This window comes from Alligator sinensis, unplaced genomic scaffold (assembly GCF_000455745.1).
Source record: "Alligator sinensis unplaced genomic scaffold, ASM45574v1 scaffold970_1, whole genome shotgun sequence".
Lineage (NCBI taxonomy): Eukaryota > Metazoa > Chordata > Crocodylia > Alligatoridae > Alligator > Alligator sinensis.
Window position 1 is genome coordinate 1,825,968 of NW_005842094.1, and position 20,509 is coordinate 1,846,476.

The 20,509-nt window shown below is 42.8% G+C and overlaps 1 protein-coding gene across 1 annotated transcript in view; it reads left to right on the top strand.

Moving 5' to 3' along the window:
* The window catches only part of ZNF831 (zinc finger protein 831), a 40,370-nt gene that overhangs the window by 7,044 nt on the left and 12,817 nt on the right, over nucleotides 1-20,509 (top strand). Inside the window, 3 exon segments of the mRNA XM_006024102.3 lie at nucleotides 1-4,115; nucleotides 5,187-5,338; nucleotides 9,149-9,321. The exon segment at nucleotides 1-4,115 is cut by the window's left edge and continues 31 nt beyond it. Of these exon segments, the coding sequence (XP_006024164.2) occupies nucleotides 1-4,115; nucleotides 5,187-5,338; nucleotides 9,149-9,321 (4,440 nt within the window).

The following is a 20,509-nucleotide window of genomic DNA, read 5'->3' on the forward strand; positions in this document are numbered from 1 at the left end:
ACCTCAAAGCCCTTACCATACCGCTGTATCATCCTATCCAGTCAGGATGCTATCAGCCAAACAACCAGCTAGCCGCTGGTGGAAGTGGTATAAACCTAGAGAATAGTAACATGCCTTTAATCCTAAACCCAGTTCTGCATTCAGAGAGGACAGATCAGTCTCAGTCAGGTCCTAAGAAACCGCCAGGACATACTCTGACAATAAACATCATTAGCAGTTTGCCGGTGTTACCACCAAGCTCTTGTCCAAATGCAGCTGCTGGAAGCCCAGGGAAATCCAAGAACGCTGGGAAGTACATTTGCAAACACTGTGGACGAGACTGCCTGAAGCCAAGTGTCCTTGAGAAACATATTCGCTCGCACACCGGGGAGAGGCCCTTTCCATGCACCACCTGTGGCATTGCTTTTAAGACTCAAAGTAATCTGTATAAACATCGAAGAACCCAAACACATGTCAACAATACAAGGTTGCCCTTAGAGTCCGACCATGGCACTGCGCTGGAGGAGAACGAGAGGGCAGCAGAGGGTCCAAAAGCACACGATAATGCCTGTGAAAGCCCCGGGGCAGGGGTTAGAAAAACCATGTCAGAGACCAACACCACAATGGACACTAAGAAACTTCCGCCCAGTATTTCTCTGCCAACACTCAGTGCTTCATCGCTCACAGTGGAATGTCAGAGGGTAAAAGCAGACAGTCCCTATAATGCAGCAGGAAGTCAGGGTGCTCCTGAAAGAGAGGCAATGCAAGATCCCCAAAACTTATCTTCTCCGGTAGTTTCGCCAGGTAGTCGACACCACAGAAGGAAGATACAGGAACAAAGATCCCCAACAGCAAATAAGCACATTCAATTGCAAAGGCAGCAAGCAACCTATTCAGATAAGCAGTGGGACTGCAAGCCATCTGACTATAAGTTGAAGAAGTGTGAGAGCACTGACTCAGGGTATCTGTCACGCTCGGATAGTACAGAACAGCAGCTGCTGTCCTCAAGTCCTCTGCATAGTCTTTATGAACACAGCACAGAGCTGGAAAACGAAACTGCTTTCAGCAGCCTAAGGGGCGCATCAGGAAGTGGTGCAAAACTGGATTCGGCTGAGAAAGCAACAGCCTTGATGTTAGAGAAAAAGAAGCTGGAAGAGCATATCTCAAAACTGATATCTCATAACAAAGCTGTGGTGGACGATACCCAATTAGACAATGTTAGGCCCAGAAAAACAGTCCTTTCCAAACAGGGGAGCATTGATCTGCCAATGCCTTACACGTATAAAGACTCTTTCCATTTTGATATCAGATCTCTTGATGCAAACAGGAAAAAGAACCTCTCCCTGTGCTCAGCAAAATCTACCTTTACACCCATGGAAAAATCCAAACCCCTGTTTTTTCACTCAGTTCCCACTCAGTTCTCCACAACAATTGACTGTGTGCCTGTTACACGAAGCAACTCTTTGCCATTCATAGAGAGCGCAAAGATCGTGCATGAAAAAGTGAGTAGATCAAAACCACCATCTCTCTCAAAGCAGTCCCTAAATACAAGCGTTTCCAGTTTGTTGCATAGCAACAAGCTTGCTATAAGTTCAGTGGATTTTCCTAACAGCCATCCTCGAGCACTCGTCAGACAAACAGCAGTGGATGACTTGCCACTAAGTAATACAGGTGATAATTATTCCCCCTCCGAGGACGTACAAGGGGCGAAAAAGTCTGGAGCTGGAGGAGATGCAGTCAGCGCGAAGTGTAAGAAATCAAGTCAGAGGAAATTAAAAATGTTCTCTCAGGAAAAATGGCAGATGTACGGTGATGAAACATTTAAGAAAATATACCAAAAAATGAAGAGCAGTCAGGCCGCCAAGAAGCTGAAGCAAAAGGGAAATAAAGCTACAGATGTTACTGGCTTCATTCCTGAGCCAAAGGGGGCAGCCAGTGGTGATGGGGCTATAGATGGCAGGAGCTCCACAAGCAGGAATCTTTCCTCCCCTCTGGCCATTTCTACCCCAAGGATAAACCCTGCGCAATCAGAAACCCGTCCTACTGGTAATCATACACTGCAGAGCATTTCCTCTGAGGAGAGTGCAGGCAGTTTTACAGAACTAATGGAAACGTCACATTCAATCGAAGCTGGTAAGCAGCGTGTAATAAGCAATACTTCCCAAGAATTTAACACCAGCGAGACACACCGTCCAGGGAACTATACAGGAGGTAACAACATCTTACCAACCTCAAGCACTGATCATGAGCTGAGCCAGGCAGCAAGTCAGTTAAGCCCTAAAATATTAGATGCTGATCATCTGCAGCTGCACAGCAATGAATTGGAAGAGCCACATCCTGTGAGAGACACCAGTGCCCTCAAAGCAGTATGTGAAACTAATTCAAATAGAGATGTGGAAAATCATAGTGGAAGAGAAAGTGCTCAGCATGCACAGACACCTTTAAGGGTACAGAGCTGCAACAGTGGTGAATCCTCCCAGGGGCTCCATGAGTTACCATCAGAGAGGAAAAAAATGAAAGTTGATGCAGTGAAGAGCAGAGAAAATGTGGCTTTAAAATCCAGTTCTAGCCCTAATAGTAGAAGTCATGTCATCGGTGAAACAGTGAGTTTGAGAGAACATTATAGTATCCCTGATGCTACTTCCCCTACTTCAATAAAACACTCAGTTAAAGAAAAAGAATTAAGTGCAAGAATTAATGAATCAGTCTACAGAGCTGAAGGCATGCAATGTGAGAAAAAAGTCAAACCCCACAGAGAACCCACAGATAATGTGAATCATCTTACACATTCAGCAGGGGTCTCAACAACCTCCTTTAGTGAATTCCTGGCACCTGAATTAAAGGGGAATAACTGCATTTCTTTTGCTTTACATAAGCTGACAAATACAGGGATCAAAACATGTCTTGTTACAACAGGACCACTTCAAAGTGGTCATGATGCTGGCATATCTTCCAAAATTCAACATCTGCAGTCTAGTCCAGTCACTCCACTCCTACAGAAAAATGCATTTTCACCAAAGTATGTCCTTAAATTGCCACAAGACAGGAGCGCTGGAGACCTGACGTTTACATTGAGACCAGAGCAGAAGACTGCACCCTGTACTTCTTCGCCAGTCACCTTGACCAAACCTTCCTGCGCTGTTGACAGCAGGTCGCTCAGTCCTGATCCTGGCAATCTGGTTTTGTCTCCTTTAGCATTTGAACTGAGGCACCAGGCCCGCAGAGAAGGGCATAGATGGAACGTACAAGCAAACTGGAAGGCACCAATCTTTTGCTTGCCAACCGATCGAGAAAGGACAAATAGCCCAACCAAAGCAGATGACAGCTTTGATAACCAAAGCTCTAGGCAGAAAGAAATTATGGAAGACACTTGGAGAGGGACAGAGAACAAAGATAACTTAAGTGATCAAAGGCAAGCGGAGGAGAAGAAGATAAGCACAACTACTTGCTCTGCACAGACTTCAGTGACGAAAGTCTGCTTCGCTTCTATGTATACAGGTAGCTTTTTCATATCTACAGACATCAAAGGAGAAAATCGGGTTTTACGCCATCTTCACTCAGGAAGAAACTCTTTAATAATGACATCAGCAGGCAGAGGGCCAGCTCCTAGTGAGGACAACGAACTGACTATCAAGGGATGGGATGAAGACAGTAGCTCTTGCTGCGTCCGTAAAGACACTTCCCCAAAACTTCAGGACATAGAGCATTCGGCGTGTTCAGTGGAGAACTTCAATTATTACTGCCATTCCTTCGGCACTTTTTACTGTCACACCCTCAGCCATCATTCGAAAGAACTCTCTACACGGCCTCAAAATAGTTTGACTTGTTACTCAGGAAACACAAGGGTCTCAAACACAAAGGGCTCCTTCCCATCACTAAACGCCGAGCCTCGATTAACTTGGTGTTGTTTAACCAGAAGCCTGCCTTTGCCTGCTGAGCAAAAGGAGAAGGCAGACTCTGCATACTCGTCCTTACACATCTGTAAAAATATTTCTGGCAACGAAGGCACCTTGTCAAAATGTGACTTTTCTTTTTTCAAAATGAAAAATGTTAGCAAGACTATGACCTATGGCTTGACAAACAGGAATTTAAAATCTCTGGTTTCCTCCTTTTCACAGGGCCAGCAGATACAGAAGGTAATTTTGTTAATACTGTCCCCTATCACAGATCAAGGGTATAACTGGCTAAGCACATTCTTTAATTAGTAAAATGGAAAAGTAAAGGTTAAGATATATTCTCTTATTACAGCAGGCATGTCAATCCTATTGTACCTCAGATTACTGGGCACTTTTAATTAATCCACTTCTGACTACTAAAGAAAAAAGTGCCTACATTAGTCTCCCAAAATAGGCATGTGTGGGCACATGCAGATGACCATGGATACAAAATACAAAAGTGCATGTATAAAGTACACTTAGCTACTCATACTGTGCATAAAACATGCATATTTTGTGGCAATAATTAAATTTCTGTTGCTTGGAAATTTGGCCTGAAAAAATCTGTTTACCGGAGAAGCATGCTTTATCTTATATTTGTACCTGCATTCATTGCAATATAGTCTTATATTCCAGCATGTAGTTTCCTGTTTTCATTTTAAAATTAATTTTGTGTTATTGTAGCACTTGTGAACCTCAAGCAATCAAGGCCTCATAATGTTTGGTCATTTACAAAGAAGAGAGAGACTGTACCAGAGCGTGCTTTTCTTAAGACATGATATACAAGTGAATGTCTTTCATGAGGATGGATTGGGATCTTAACAAAGACACTTGTGTTTGTACAGTGTAAAATGTTTTTGAAGGTTTGGGGATTTTTTTAGCTGAAGTGAAACTAATACATTTAGTTATATACTGCTACTAGAATAGTTGGAAAAGGAGAATCCAGATGTATGGGCCTTTTTTTTTTGTTTTACTATGGGCCTATAAAACAGCAGCTTGTTTTATTTTCAGTTTTAGTAAATATATTTTTAATTTAGTTAGTTATTTTTACAGTACACTAATTTCAATTGCAGAGCAATGCATGGTGCGTTTAAAATAGGCATACTTTTTAAAATCCAGAAGGAATTTACCAGCATGAGATCATAAATGTGCTGTTAAATTTAGAGCCTATACTATTTAACAGCATTCCATAAAACAGCTGATTTCTATAACTCACTCAGAAATTATCACAGACCTTGCACTGTACAAGCATAGTTTTCTTAATCTTCTCAGCAATCCAGTTCAACAGCTGGCAGTGATGATGCATTAGAAAATATCTCTGAGCAAAAGAAGAAAGAACTACTTTGCAGAAGAAGGGAAAAGCTCACAACAAACAAATCCAAGAGGAGCCATAAACGAAAAAAAATGAAAATCAACCAAAAATGGTAAGGAATGTGGTTTTCAGCTTTGTTAGTAACAGGCATAATTTCATTAGTACAGTTCAGAGACCAAAAGAGCACCCCTAAAATGCAGCTTAGCCCACGTGCAGGGGAGCTGGACCCGCTCCAACTGGTAGCAACTATGAAACCAAAAACAATGAGAAAATCGCGTGGAGCTGGTTACTGCAGTAATGCAGTGCTGTGCTCTGGGAAAACTTACTATCATTTTAAATATCACTTATTCCATAAGCACTAAGCAGAGCTTTCTAGTCACATCATAAGTAGGGATCTACTTAATTTGCAGAAAATGCAAAATCCAAGTCTGTCTCCAAAATTGACAAAAAAACACCCCCAAACAAAAATAAAATGCTGGCTTCCCAGTGGGAGCCAGCAGTCCTCACTGCCAGGAGGGGAAGGCAAAGCTGGTGGGGTGGCACGAAGAACAATAGACAAGAGAGCTGCTGCCCATATGTCCCTCCTCCCCCGGCCGGGGCTTCTCCTCCAATCAGCTCTGAGGGGTGGAGCTGCATGAAGGGCAGCCAGCAATCCAGATGGCAGCCACCCCTTGTCTATCCTCCCCCCTGGGGCCACTCCGCCAATCGGCACTCAGTGTGAAATGACTGCGGAATGAGAACTTTATACCATGATCAACCTGTGAAAATTGGTGAGTCCCCCCCTGATTTAGGCAGACCCACTAATCAGAAGTGTGTCACTGAAGAGGGAAGCCTTTTCAGTGGGTGCTCACAGTCCTTTGAAGTTTACAATTTGAAGAGGACACAAAGGAATCAACATTTGCTTTTGCCTGGGGCGACTAAAACATTGAATCTTTTGTTCTCTCTTAATTTGAAGTACACCTCAGAGTTACAAAAAACAACACTGTTAATTAGATATACAAAAAAACCTAGAACTCTTGGTTCCAAAATGATACCTTTTATTAGACCAAAATGATAAAAAGTATCATTTGGGAACCAAGAATCAATTTTTTTGTATGTCTTCATGTCTCAGACCAACACGGCTACCAAGTACACCCCTGACACTATTAATTAGGTCTTATTTGATATTTTCATGTTGCTCCTTTTTTTGTTTTGATGGATGTTGCTCACAAAGCCAGTGTATGGTCAAAAACTGTGCTTGTGTACAATATAATTTAGGTCCAGCTGCACTGAGCCCAATCCATTGCTGTCACAAATGAAGGAAAGGACCCCTTGTCTGGGTCAAGAAAAGAGCTACGTAGCCATGTCTACAAGAGATGCTTACTGCGCAGTAGTCATAAGTTATTGCACAGTCAGCGTCACGAAACAGCTGTTCGTAGGCATGACTGGGCAGTGACTCCAATTACCATGCAGTCATTTAGTACTTGTTTATACGGGTACTAAAAGACTGCTCAGTAATGATCGTACACTCAGCATCTTGTCTAGATGTGGTCTACGTTGTCTTAAAAGAACAGCATTTATTACCAGAGTAAGGAAGGCCTGTTTGCTTTTTTTGAACCAGATTTAGTCCCAGTGTATGTGGGCACAGCTCCAGAGTCTTCAGGGGAGTTACGTCTGTTTATATAACGGGTTAAATTTGTTCCTGGAGGGGCCAGAATCTCCAGGATAAATGGTAAAAAGCAGTGTTCAAGACAGAGAGCCCTATTCAAATATAATGCTACTATAGCATCAGTAAATGGATGAGCCAGGGTAAGTGAGGGTAGGTTCATGTAACTTAAACTGGGGAGGATAGGTAGCAAGAACAGCAACCAACTGAAGCATGTAAGAAGGGGTACACCACAGCTACAAAGATCTGCCCAAGAGCCCTTATTTGAAGGAAACCAGTCAGATGATAAACTGTTGACCCCAGAGCTACCAATTTGATTTTTCTCCCCAAAATCTAACCTGGACTATTATTGGGCATGCCCGCATCGTGGCCAAATCATTGCTAATGTAAATGCACCTATGGGCTCAATCTTGTGCTGTGTTTGTGCAGTCATACAAAAACCCACTGAATTCAAATCATTGGGTCCTTTGCCTAGGGACAAGTCTCCAGCACAAAGTGAGGTTAGGGACTCAGTTCTCACCTCTGTCATCCTGAAGGTGGAAAAAGCCATACTGACTTTAAGAGGAATTTGAAGTTGTAGGATCAGGCCCTCGGAGGGGGAATTACCCGCTCTGTAGGTGGAAGTTCTTTCCCTGGCACCCTCCTGTCCATTTTCAGAAACTCACATGACGTTTTTTCAGTTCCTGTTTATCAGGCAGTTTTCTCTTTCAGAGGAAATGAATTACTGGTGCAAAGGTTCTCCACAGCACTGTAAATTGTCACGCATGATTGTTTTTCTGATAGGACAGACACACTTCATGACAAACTGTAAGATGCTAAGAAAAGCAACATACTCATGGTACCTCACTGACATAAAAGCACAAGGGCTCCCTTCTGATAAATTGAAAAGGAAAGCACAGATTAAAGTCCAAACTGAACATAAATATAAAACTGATTCCATTTTCATAAATTGAAGTTTCAAATTGATGTGAAGAAAAATGAATTTGTGGCCTAGTGTCACAGCTGTGGATTAGCAGGAACATAGAGCCCAGAAAGGATGTTGTGGGGTTCTCTCTCTCTTTCTCTCTTTTTAATTAATCTTTTCCATTGTTTCATTCTTTAGTTATTTTGGTCTGTGTGGAATGTATTATATGGACAAATAAGCCATTTAAAAAAAAGACTACATTACTAAAATGCTGTTGACAATATTGGCCGAATCCGTTACCCCAAACTCAGCTGACAAGAATTCTGTGTCTTGCTGTAGCTCTGCAGAGCTGGACCTTAAGTCAACAAGTGGAGACCGGACTGTTTGGGATGCCCACTTAAATCACACATGGACATCAGGGAGGGTATTTTACCCCACAATTTTAAATAAGATTTAATTGTTAAGAAAGTAAAACAAGACCAGAGGGGGAAAAATAAATGAATCAGTCAAAATGTCTTTAAAAGAGACAAACTTGTACCTACGGCTTTCTTTTTGTGGATGGTCATACTGTTGTGCAGATCATACTGGCTTTGAAAAGGAAGTAAGAGGTACATCTGAAGCTAGCATTTGCAGGACAACTGCTGACAGATTCAAACAACAATAAGGTTGTGTCACAAATGGCCAACAGCTCAGAAATCTGAAGTCAAAGATAGGCCTGGCTCAACAGAGATTTATGTGCAATTTATATGAATTTTTTTTCCATGTAAAACTACAAGGAGAAGGGCCTCAGATAGTGTAAATCCACAGATCTCTATTACTGGGGCTATGCTGATTTCTATCAGCTGAAGGTCTAAATAAGAAGCCTCAAAATACACATAATCCTTTCTACCCTGGCTTAGTCCCTGGTCCTGGTACTGTTTATGCATTTTACATTAAAATCATTGGATAAAAAATGGACTCTTCTTATGAGCAGGAAAGGAACCAAGACTCCTTGCAGCTGGCTGTTCTGATATCCTGGCTGATGGCCACAACTGTGAGTCTTCTGCAGGGCTTTGAGAATTTTTCTTTCAATGGATCTCATAATGAAATCAACCAGCATCCTTTGCTGGTAGGAGGAAAATTCCCATCAACATCAGTAAAAGAAAGAACTTCAGGATTTGGGCCTGTCATTAGAGATCTCAACAGAGGATCTTTTGTGGTATTCATAAAAATAACATGTGGTCACCTCACTGTAGCCAGCCCTTCTATAATCCAGTTTCCATCGAAGTGAGATTAAACTGCAGTTGTGACATTACTTTACCAGTGCTGCTATAAATCAGGACTTTTCCCAGCACCATTTCTTGGTTTTTTGAGAAATATTGTTTACAATGCAGGTACAAAGGCAGCCAAAGGCATGAATATGCTCAACTGAAGCCTAGCAGGCTAAGCAAGGAACACCGGCTTCCAAACAGGTCACTGGATCCTGTGAAAATGCACCACCTGGCACGAACATATGCTAGCCTCAATCAGTCTGAGAAACACCCGTCTCCTGCATCACACTTTCAAGGTAAGGTTATCCTGTATCCTGTAATATTCTTTGATGAATTTTTAATGTTAACTGACTTATCTGATACATGTTTCAAATGGGCCTGCAAAGAAACTTCCCCCTTGTACTGTGTTCTTGGAACAATTAAAGCAAACTATGGTTTTCAAACTGAATGCATATAACAATTTGCAAATATCTATCTATCTATCTATCTGTCTATCTATCTATCTAATACATGTATCTTCTGGGTACCCATCTTATCTTGAATATCTGGCTTCAGGCATCTCCCTTATTTTTTGGACAGGCAGAGAAAGGAATCTCTCATTAATGACCTTCCTTTTGTGTGGACAGTTAATAATTATGCATGGCTACATTCCATGATATTTAATATTAAACTCTGTAGGTTTAGTTGTGTGTAACAACTTCAGCCTATGGACATTTTATACTATCAGCTGCCAAAATATACTACAGGAATAACCTTCTATTTTTCTGCCTCATCTTTCACTCACTTTTGTCTGGATATTTGGGCCTATTTTGTATGGAGAAGCGGGGAGTTGAGATTTCAATGTTAGATATCACGACTTTTAAGTTATGATTTGACCCTTTTCTTACTTTGGGCTTTGTTTCTGAGAAGTGATGTGCATTCTTCACTCCTATTTGCCTTAGTGAAAGCTGAGGCTGCCTAGCCTTGAGGTAGTTATGTTTGTAGATCGTCACTGCATAGGCAAGGACCATATTTTCAGTTTACATTAGTGTGGACAATTATTTAGGCCCGAGGGCCACTTAGGGAGTTTTGATGAGCTGTTACGGGCCAGGTGAGCGGCACCCTCCTCCCCTCATGCCCTGCCACACTAGGTCAACACCCTTCCCCCTGGCACCGCTCATGAAAGCTCCTTAAGTAGTTTTGCTCTGCACTTGGCTGAGCAGGGAGCAGCATCAGGGAGCAGCACCCAGGAGTAGGCCGGGTGGGTGGTGCTGGGGCTGGGATCTTGGGGCCATGAGAGTGTGGAGTTGGGGCCCAGGGTAGAGCTATGATCTGCATGCCCCTATGATGGGCACTGGTTCCATGGGCAGGGGCGTGCAAGGTACAGATCGTAGCTCTACCCCCAGCCCCATACTGTCACCACCTCGCGATCTCGAGGTCTCCTTGGAGTCCGGCTGGGATCTTCCCAGGCAGGCTGCATGGCCAGGTGGATGGGATGGGGCTGCCGGCGGGCAGGGAGTCGCACCTAGGACCAGGATGGGTGAGAGGGGCTGGGATCTTGGGTTTCTAACCATTCAGACAGCAAGACATTTGAATGACTTTTTTTTGTCTCTGGAAATTGCTTCAATTTGGTGAGAGATTCACAAAATTGAATCCAGGCTTGTATCATGGACCAAACTGTGGGATGACTGTCTTGTCAGCTCTTTTCTTGACTGATGGAGGAAACAGAGTAGCTCCTGTTACTTTAAGGAGGGAAACTGCAATAAACAGGGCACAGGCAGCTGCGTATAGGCCAGATACAAGAGGGAAAGCAGCAGACAAATACTGCTGCCTGGGCAGGGGGCTGCTTATTAGAGTAAAGGGGTGCACCTGCACCCCTTTACTCTAGGAGTACTCTACCCAGGGTGAGTTGGCTGCAGGGCAATAGGCAGCATAGGACAAGAGGTTATTATGACTACCTACCCAGGTAATAGGCTAGTACAGGGGTGGGCAATTATTCGGGCTGGCATGGCTGTTAATGGGTTTTGGTGACCTGTGGAGGCCCACACTTCTCTCTCTCCACACCCCATTCCCCCCCACCTTTCTCCTCCCTCCCGGGGCTGCGACTAGCACAGAAGCCTGAACCCACCCACAGCTGTAGCACACCCTGTCCACTCCCTGAGTACAGACCTGGCAGCTGCCAGCCATGTCCACAACTGCCCAAACGTGGCTGACAGCTTCTGGGTCGGGGCTCCAGGCACATGGGGGAAGGGGCGGGTTGTCCTACAGTTGTAGGTTATGTAGGTGTGGAAGCCTGAACCCGCTTGCAGCTGTAGCATCCTTTCCTCCACTTCTGTGCCCAGAGCCCTGACCTACAAGCTGCCGGTCACATTTGGGTAGCTGTGGATGTGGCTGGCTGCTGCCAGATCCAGACTCATCTGGGTGTGGGGGGATGTGGTGCTGAAGCTGCAGGGGGGTTCATGAGCCTGCTTCTATGCTGGTCTCAGCCCCAGCCATAGCCCAGAGAGAGAGAGAGCCCAGCACACTGGAAGCAGTTCTGATTGCTTGGCAATCAGAATACATGGCTGCTGGAGATGCTGCCTGCCTGCAAGCTGGATTCACCCATTTGGCCCCCAAGGACCAGAACCAATCAGTTGGTGGGCTGGATCTGTCTTGCGGGCCATATTTTCCCCATACATGGTTTATGAGCTGATGAAGTTACATAAATAAAAATTTCCTTTCGTTTTCCAAGACACTGCTTGTTTAATATCATTCCTCTTTCTGACCTGATTTAGGGCTCATTTACATTGCCTGAGGCTGAGCTGGGGTAGACAGCATCTGGAGACAGAGTTTAATTCTTCTCTCTGCTTTTAAACAATTGCTGAAATGTGTGTAGATGAGATTCGAATCATGCTGATTGTGTTGTGCATGGACATAAGGGCTCTTGAATATTGAGAAAGTGTTCCAGGAAGGATATTCCTACAACTCAAATTCATCCCTGGTACACTTACTCCTCTTTTGTTGCCACATTGACATTATTTATTACCATATCTTCTAACATACAATGCACCCCCGGTTATATCATGTACCTTGTTTCTGGAGGGCAAAATGTAGACACTTTTTTTTTCCAGAGTCACGGTCAACTGTGTGTCATAGAGTAAGTCTTCCTGGGAATACAGTGTCCAGGAAATATGGCACCAGGAAGTTCCTGGTATCAGCTGCCTGATCTAGACTGTCTCCTAGTCCACTTCCTAGACTCGCTGTGTTCCCAGGATGACTTAGTCTGTGACACCCAGGGTTAGGCTGCAGGCCCTTGCAAAGGCAATAGCAAGACTGTTAGTTCTTTATTGTAAGTAGTTATTTAGATAAATATGTACAGTTCCTGTACATAAAGTGTTGTTTCCACATCACAAGCATCATCAAGATGCTACCAGCAGCACACTTGGTGTGTCAGGTAGAAGCTACAGTGCTCAGCACATAATTATGGCTGAGACAGGGTTAAAATGGGACTCTGCCGTCTTGACAGCTGCATGGCCTGCACAGTATCTCCAGGCTTGCTTCTTTTCCAGTGGAAAAAAATGGCTTCCTTGCTTAAAACATAGCCATTCATTTTGGGGGGCTGATTTTTGGGGGAAAGTGTGTGTTATACATGAGAAAATATGTTATAGTGTTGCAGGGGGGTCAACGTGTAGCAGGTCATTTCCAAAAAGAAATAAGGCATAATGCTTGTGTAGGTTCTAGTTCTATCCTTGTCACCACGGTAGCAGAGTTCTCTGCTCCAAAGAGTTTACAATCCAAAGAGTGAAGGCATACAAACAGCAGAGATTAGAAACAGTGATCCCAGTCACACCTGGCTATGTCTTAGGCTAAATGGTCATCAGTTAGATTCTGTGTATTCAGGATGTCAGAAGCAAGTCTTCAGAAAGGATCTAGTTATGAGAATGCCAACCTGTGAATGAACCCAGGGTGGGTGTACTAGTACTCTCTTAGTACTCAGCCTTCCCACGGTGCCCAAGGGGAAACTTAAATATATTGCACTTCCTGATTTTAATGATTTGCAGTGATCTGACTGTGGCACAACTTTTCTAGGTTACTGAGTTCTGCATTTCAATTGGGTTATGCTGGAGATACTCTTTGGGAAGCTATTGCTGTTTTGACATCCAGACAGACACTTCTGAAATATTTCCCTGTTTATGCCCTTTGGGACACAACTGAAAGTAGGTGGAAAAGTTGTTGGCATCTGCCAGTCTGCTGTCATCTTCTGCTCTTCTTGTTAAGATCCCTGTCACTGACTGAACACCCCCTTGGGCAATCCAAGGTTTCTGAGCTGTGCAGGATTCTGTGGCTTGCTTCTTTTACTGGTTATCCCTGTACTGTAACTAGAGATTCAGAGAAGATCACAGATTGTCAAAATGTTTGTGCTTATATTTAAAGCTTTCTGCATACTGGTTCCTCATGGTCATCAACATCTCTTGTCCAGTGCTGTTCCTGGTTAATTTTTCTAGGGTTAATTATATCGTTTTTAAATAACTTACTTTAGAACACTCTTATGTTGTATCTGTTAAGTATCAAAAATGCAAGAGGCAAGGATATTTTGGGGGGTTTATCATTTATTGGACCAACCACATGGTTGGGAGAGATTTTAGATAAGCTTTTGGGCACAACGTGCCCTTCCTCAGGTCACTGATTAAGATTTAAGCTTCTAGGGACAAAGACCCTACTTTTTAATTCTGTTTGTACACCATTTAGCACAATGGCGCCTGCTCGTTGACTGGGGCTCCCAGTGACTACAGCATTAATGTGGTTAACAGCGCAAAACTAGATCATAAGGTGTTCCCTTTCATGATATCTTACTGCTTAAACTTAGGGCCTGATCCAAAGCCCAGTGAAAGTCAATGCAAGTCTTTCTGTCAGCTTTGGATTAGGTCCTGCATACATAACACCTGGATTTTGACCCATGGAACTGAAATAGTTAAGTTCACACCAACCTTATCATAAGAAATTACAATACAAGCTTTTAACAAGTACAAAAATGATTCAGATTGACTTTTTCCATGATTGTGATTTTGGCATGTTCTCAAATTCTAAAAACAGGGACAGGATCTTGCATGAAGCATTTTTGCAACTTTTATATTAATACTGAAAATAGGAGTGGATAAAGCTACAAAAAAAAAAGATTCAAAGGGTCATTTCTGTTCTGATTGGTAAGTAATAACAACAAGAGATGAGACTCTCCTGTGAAACCCCCTTCAGTGCTCCCTGAGTGGAGATGTGAAGGCCTGGAAAAAATAAGAAACATTCAGGAAAAAAATGTATATATCCCCCATTTTTTTCCATGAAAAACTGAAAAAAAACCTCTTCTGAAATATTTTCTTTTAGAGTGATGAATGAAATACTTTTTAAGATGAGGTTTTCAAATATTGTTTGTTACAGCTGCTCTTTACTCCCTCAGGATGTTTTCCAATAACTGTATACTATGACAATGTTTTATGTAATCTACCATTTTATGTAATCTACAGTATTAGATCATTACAATTCCTTTATATGCTAGATATAATACCTCTCTCAAATGCAAGATGCAATTCTTTCCCCAGAGGGCACTGCCATCGGCACAGGAGGAGGAAGGAAGGATCCAGGGCCTTTTTTGCTTGTGTATTTCTGCATTGCTTGCAGCCTTCCTTCCTCTGATGACCTTTGATCTAAAGTTTGGTGGGAATCGAGTAATCTGTCCTCCTCCTGAGTCCTGACTAGGTCCCTCACCCTGGTCACCTCTCCCCTCAAAGGACTGGGAGTAGACACTGGCAGCTCCCTGCTACAGGGCAACAAGAAGCTTATCGCCCTTCTTGGTTGTGTGAAGAAGCTGCTGAAGTCCTGTTATGGGTAGCAAAGCCTCAAAGGAAAAAGAAACCTCAAGATTTTGATGGTGGAATGGAAGCTGCCTCCTCCTGGACCCTGTGACCGTGAGAGCCACAGAAGTGCCTAACAAACTGCATCTAGCAACACAAAGGAACTGAAAGTAGACTTCTCGTTTTTTGAAAGGTAAGAGCTCTTTGAGTTCAGTATATTAAACTAAATTTTCAGTTAGTATGTTTTCATAATTTATGTAATTCATAATGGAGTTCCTACTAATCTGATGCTTGCTTTCTGAGCAAGTCACCCTCTACCCTTACCCAGCACTGTACCTAGGGTCCTGGTGGCCCTGGCCAAACTTTTAGTATTGGGCCCCTCTTCGCCAGAGATAATAATAATAATAATAATAACAACAACAACAACAACAACAACTACTATTTTCGGGCCCCTTTTCTGTCCGGGCCCCAGGTGACTGCGCGGTTTGCCCGTGCCTGTGTTCGGCTCTGCCCATAACTTAGCACAGAGGTGAGGTCTGAGGGAAGGGTGGTTCACAGTTATCTTACTGAGGAGGGCTCCCCTCCATTGATTACTAAATTTTTCACACGCTGTATCTTACTGTTTATATATGCCACCTAGCTATTAAATTACTTATTTCTTTTTTTTCCTTCAGCAACATGGTGTGACCATCTTCTAATGTATGGAAGCATTTCCACACTGCAACTGCAAGCCATTCTGAAAGAGACCTGTGTTTTGCAAATACTGCAATAATGCAATGTGTGTACAAAAAAATCAACAAAGCACTCTGTTTTGCAGTAATTACTGATGGGTGGACAAATGTACAGGGAGAAGGAATCATAAACTTTGTGATAACAACACCTCAACCAGTTTTTTTTTATAAAAGCATTGAAACAGGAGAAAACAGACATAGTGCAAAATATATCAGTAGTAAAATATGTGAAATTCTACAGAAAATTGAGAGTCCTGTAGTCAGATTGCTGACTGACAACACAAGTAATATGAAAGCATCATGGGAGATCATAATAGACAAACATTCACATATTACTGCAAGAGGATGTGCTTCCCATGGCCTAAACTTGCTTCTAAAAGATTTCATGAAGTTAGACAATCTGCAAAAGATCTATAATACAGCAAAAGAAGTTATACAATATGTAAAATCTAGTCCTATTGTAGCTGCAATCTTTAAGAAGAAGGAAGAAAAGAATGGGAAGAATAAAATGCTGACATTCAAACTTTGTAGTAAAGCTAGGTGGGGTAGGGTGGTGATCTCATTTGAAAGTTCACTAAAAAAACTAAGAAGCTCTTCAAAAAACAGTTATAACTGAAGATATTAAAACAGCCCGAAGCATAAGGAACACTGTACTTGATGAGGATGTCTTCTGGGTCCAGCTGCATAATTCCCTGAGGTTTCTAAAGCCAATTTCTTCAGCAATTACTGCATCTGAATCAGACAGTGTGTTTTTGTCAGGCATTCCTTACTTAATAGCCCAGATAAAATCAACTGTGTTTGACAATGTAAGTATATCTCCACTTATGAGTATAGAAGAAGGAAAAGTGGAAGACTTCACAGGCGGGATTAATTTTGTTGCCAGCCTGTTCACACTGCTACAAATCTTTTGGATCCACGATTCAAAGGTAGAAATGTTTGTAATGACAGCATTGCTACTGCATTTGACTGGATAACAAAACAAGCAACACACTTAGGGCTTGATGTTGGCAAGGTACTTGCAAATATTGCAGAATACAGAACATGGTCAGGTATTTGGGCCAGGAGTGCAATCTGGGACTCTATCAAGTATAGCTCCTGAAACATGGTGGCAAGGCCTTTGTACAACACACCCTCTGACTCCACTTGCTTCTTGCCTTCTTCATAGATTTAATAGATTTCATAGACGTTAGGGCTAGAAGAGACCTCAAGAGATCATCGGGGTCCAGGCCCCTGCCCACAGGGCAGGAAGCCAGCTGGGGTCAGATCACCCCAGCAAGATAAGCATCCAAGTGTTTCTGAAAGGTATCCAGAGTAGATGCTTGCACCACTTCTCAGGGAAGTCTATTCCAGACTCTGGAGGCTCGGACGGTAAAGAAGTTTTTCCTTATGTCCAGTCTAAAACGGTCTTTCAGCAATTTGTGACAATTAGACCTTGTCTTCCCTTGGGGGAGCCCTCATGAACAGATGTTCTCCCAGTTCCTGATGCACACCCCTGACATACTTATAGGCTGCCACCAAGTCACCCACTTCAGATTCCTCCATGTTCTGCAGCATGTGAGAGAAACTGGTTCATAATTGGAAATATACACACCAAATCAAGGAATAAACTAACTTCTGAAAGAGTAGAGATGCTTGTTTCAATACAATTTCAAAACAAGAAGTTTTTTGGGGGAGCCCTCATGAACAGATGTTCTCCCAGTTCCTGATGCACACCCCTGACATACTTATAGGCTGCCACCAAGTCACCCACTTCAGATTCCTCCATGTTCTGCAGCATGTGAGAGAAACTGGTTCATAATTGGAAATATACACACCAAATCAAGGAATAAACTAACTTCTGAAAGAGTAGAGATGCTTGTTTCAATACGTGCAAATCTTTAGTTTTCTGAAGTCCATGATGATAAAAATGATGGTTCAGATTCAGAATCAGAAAATACTGATATTTCAGAAACTGAGTCTGACTCTGATTAGTCAAAGAAACTTGCAATGCTAATATTTTCAAGGATATATTTGATTGTTTAAATGGCATACTGGTTTCATGTGCCGAATTTTGTCTCCAGCCTTAAAGGGATGGTTTTTTTCTGAGCTCTTTTTCTAAAAATATGAGTTTCTTTTGCTTTTGAAGAGTGCTGACTGTATGGAGGACACTTTCTAATTCCAGGTAATAAAAACTTCGTTTTGTTTACTACAATGCTGTTGGTTTCTGTTTTCAACTTTTATTTTTTTCCTAGTTCTCATGAACTGGCAAAAACTAAGATATGCATAAGTACCTTAGGTTGTAGCAGCTTGTAGCTCCATCTGTAACACTAATTACAAATAATTATTTTAAATGCCTTAGTTTTATTCAAATAATAATAAGGCACTTATACTTTTACATTTCATAAATATACCAAACATTACAATTTTATGTGCAATTAAGTTATACATAATATATTTTATGTTCTTAAAGTAGTAAAGTAAATGTAGATAGATAAGACAATAAATATTGCATATATATAACATTTTCCCCAAATTTCCGTTTTTTTCTGGAAAAAAGTTTTTTTTCCATGGCTTCAAAATTTCCAGAAATTTTATATCTCTATCCCCAGCACTCCCAGGCCACCTAAAGCATGTCACCTAGTAAAGAATGACTTTGAAATGAGTCAGAGGTCACTGTGGTGTATCATAGCCTATATATAGAAACTTCCAATGTTCACTCTATCTGCACTTTGCAGGAACCAGTTTCTTCCCCCCTCTCATTATAATGCAGTCTTCTCTCAATATTTTTATTATAAAGTCATAGAGAAATAGGGCTGGAAGGGACCTCCAGAGGCCATTTAGTCCCACCCCATAGGCAACTGGTATAAGGGTATGGGGGGGCACGTGCCCCCCCTGACAGGGCCGTTCCCCGCTACCGTCAGCTTCTGTGGGTACTCAACAGCCCCGTCCCTGCCGGTGGCTTCTGCGGGTGCCCCCCCAGACTCAGGAGGCACCAGAAAAAAGGGGGTGGGGAGAGAGGAAGGCAGGAGCAACCAGCAAAGCCCAGAAGCATGGGAAATACCCATGGTAGAAAATAGGCATAGCTACACCTAGACCATCCCTGACCAGTGACTGTCCAACCTCTTCTTGAACATCTCCAGTGATAAAGAGTCCACAACTTCCCTAGACAGTCTATTCCACTGCCTCACTATTCTCACAATGAAGAAGTTTTTCCAGATATCCAATCTAAATTTACTTTGCTGCAACCTCAAGCCACTGGTGTGCATCCTCTCTGCAGCAAGAGAGAAAAGGTGCTTTACCTATTCTTTATGGCAGCCCTTCAAGGATTTGAAGATTGCTATCATATCTCTTAAGCACCTTTTCTGAAAGCTGACATGCCTCGCTCCTTTAGCTTCTCCTCATTTGACTTACCTTCCAAGCCCTTGCTCGTCTTTGTTGCCCACCTCTGAACCTTCTCTAACTTCTCCTTGTTCTTTTTAAAATGTGGAGCCCAGAACTGCATACAATACTCCAGATGAGGTCTAACCAGTGCCGAGTAGAGACGCACTATCACCTCTCATGTCTTGCACCTAATGCTTCTGTTGATGCAGCTCAAAACCACATTTGCCTTTTGTGCATCTGTATCACACTGCAGACTCATCTTGAGTCTGCGGTCTCCCAAGACTCACAAGTTTCTTTCTGTAGAGCTGCCGTTCAGCCAGGTGGCCCCCCATTTTACATTTGTGTTTTTGATTATTCCTGTCAAGGTATAGCACCCTGCACTTGTCTGCATGAACTTCATCCTGTTAGATCTAGCCCAACTTTCCAATCTGTTGAGATCCTTTTGAATTGTGCTCGCATCAGACAATGTGTTCACAATCCTTCCCAGTTTTGTGTTGTCTGCAAACTTCCTGGAGAAGCTCACTATGCCAGCCGCCAAATCATTAATAAACACGTTGAACAGCACTGGGCCCAGGACAGACCCCTGTAGGACTCTACTCTAAACCTCCTGCCATTCTTACATGGACTTGCTAATAATTACCCTTTGCTTATGGCTATTGAGCCAGTTATTTATCTATATTGTAGTAGTTTTATCCATCCGACATTTCTCCAATGTGTTTATGACAAGGTCGTGTGGGACTCTGTCAAAAGCCTTACTGATGTCCAGTTAAACTATATCTACAGCATTCCCTTCATCCACCCAAGTAGTTACTTTGTCAAAGAAGGAGACTAGCCTTTCCTCTTTCAGATGGCCTTCCTTAGGATCTGCTCCAGGAACTTTCTAGCTATTGAGGTGAGGCCAACCAGGTCCTCCTCCTTGCCTTTTTTAAAGAGTGGTCCTTTTCCAGTCTTCTGGTACCTAGCCCATCTAACACGACTTCATGAATATCATTGCCAAGGGCTCTGAGATCTCCTCTGCCAGTTTCTTCAGGACCTGGGGATGAAACTTATCCAGCTCTGATGACAGCACCATCTTAGCCATGCTTTCACTTCCAGGATAAGATGGTATCTGCCTGGGCCTCGATCGATGAGAACATCACTTGTGCTCCAGGCTCCTCAGTCCTCCTGCCAAAAGTCTCATAGTCACCTCTGATCTGGTCAGTCATTCCTGGTATTGCTGATGCCTACGTGGACAAGCAGGAAGGGGTAGTAGTGTGAAGCATGGATGAGCTTCGGCAGACTCTGTGATGCCCTGAATTTGGGCTCCAGACAGGCATCACAGATGGGCTCCTGGGCTCCCAAATCTGGATGACAAATTGGTGTCTCTGTCCCTCAATGAAGGGAGTCACCAACCACCACCACTTTTCTCTTCCTTCTTGATGCAGCGGTCCTGTCCTTGGGACCTTGCACTTGCTGCTCTCTAGGTTACTGCCTCCTTTGCTTCATGCCTGCAGATGTCCTCTCCTCTGCCTCTTCCTCAGCAGTTCCACCATTGTTCTCCTTTTGTTTATTTTTGAAAACCAGTAAAATAAAAGCCTCCTTAAACTATA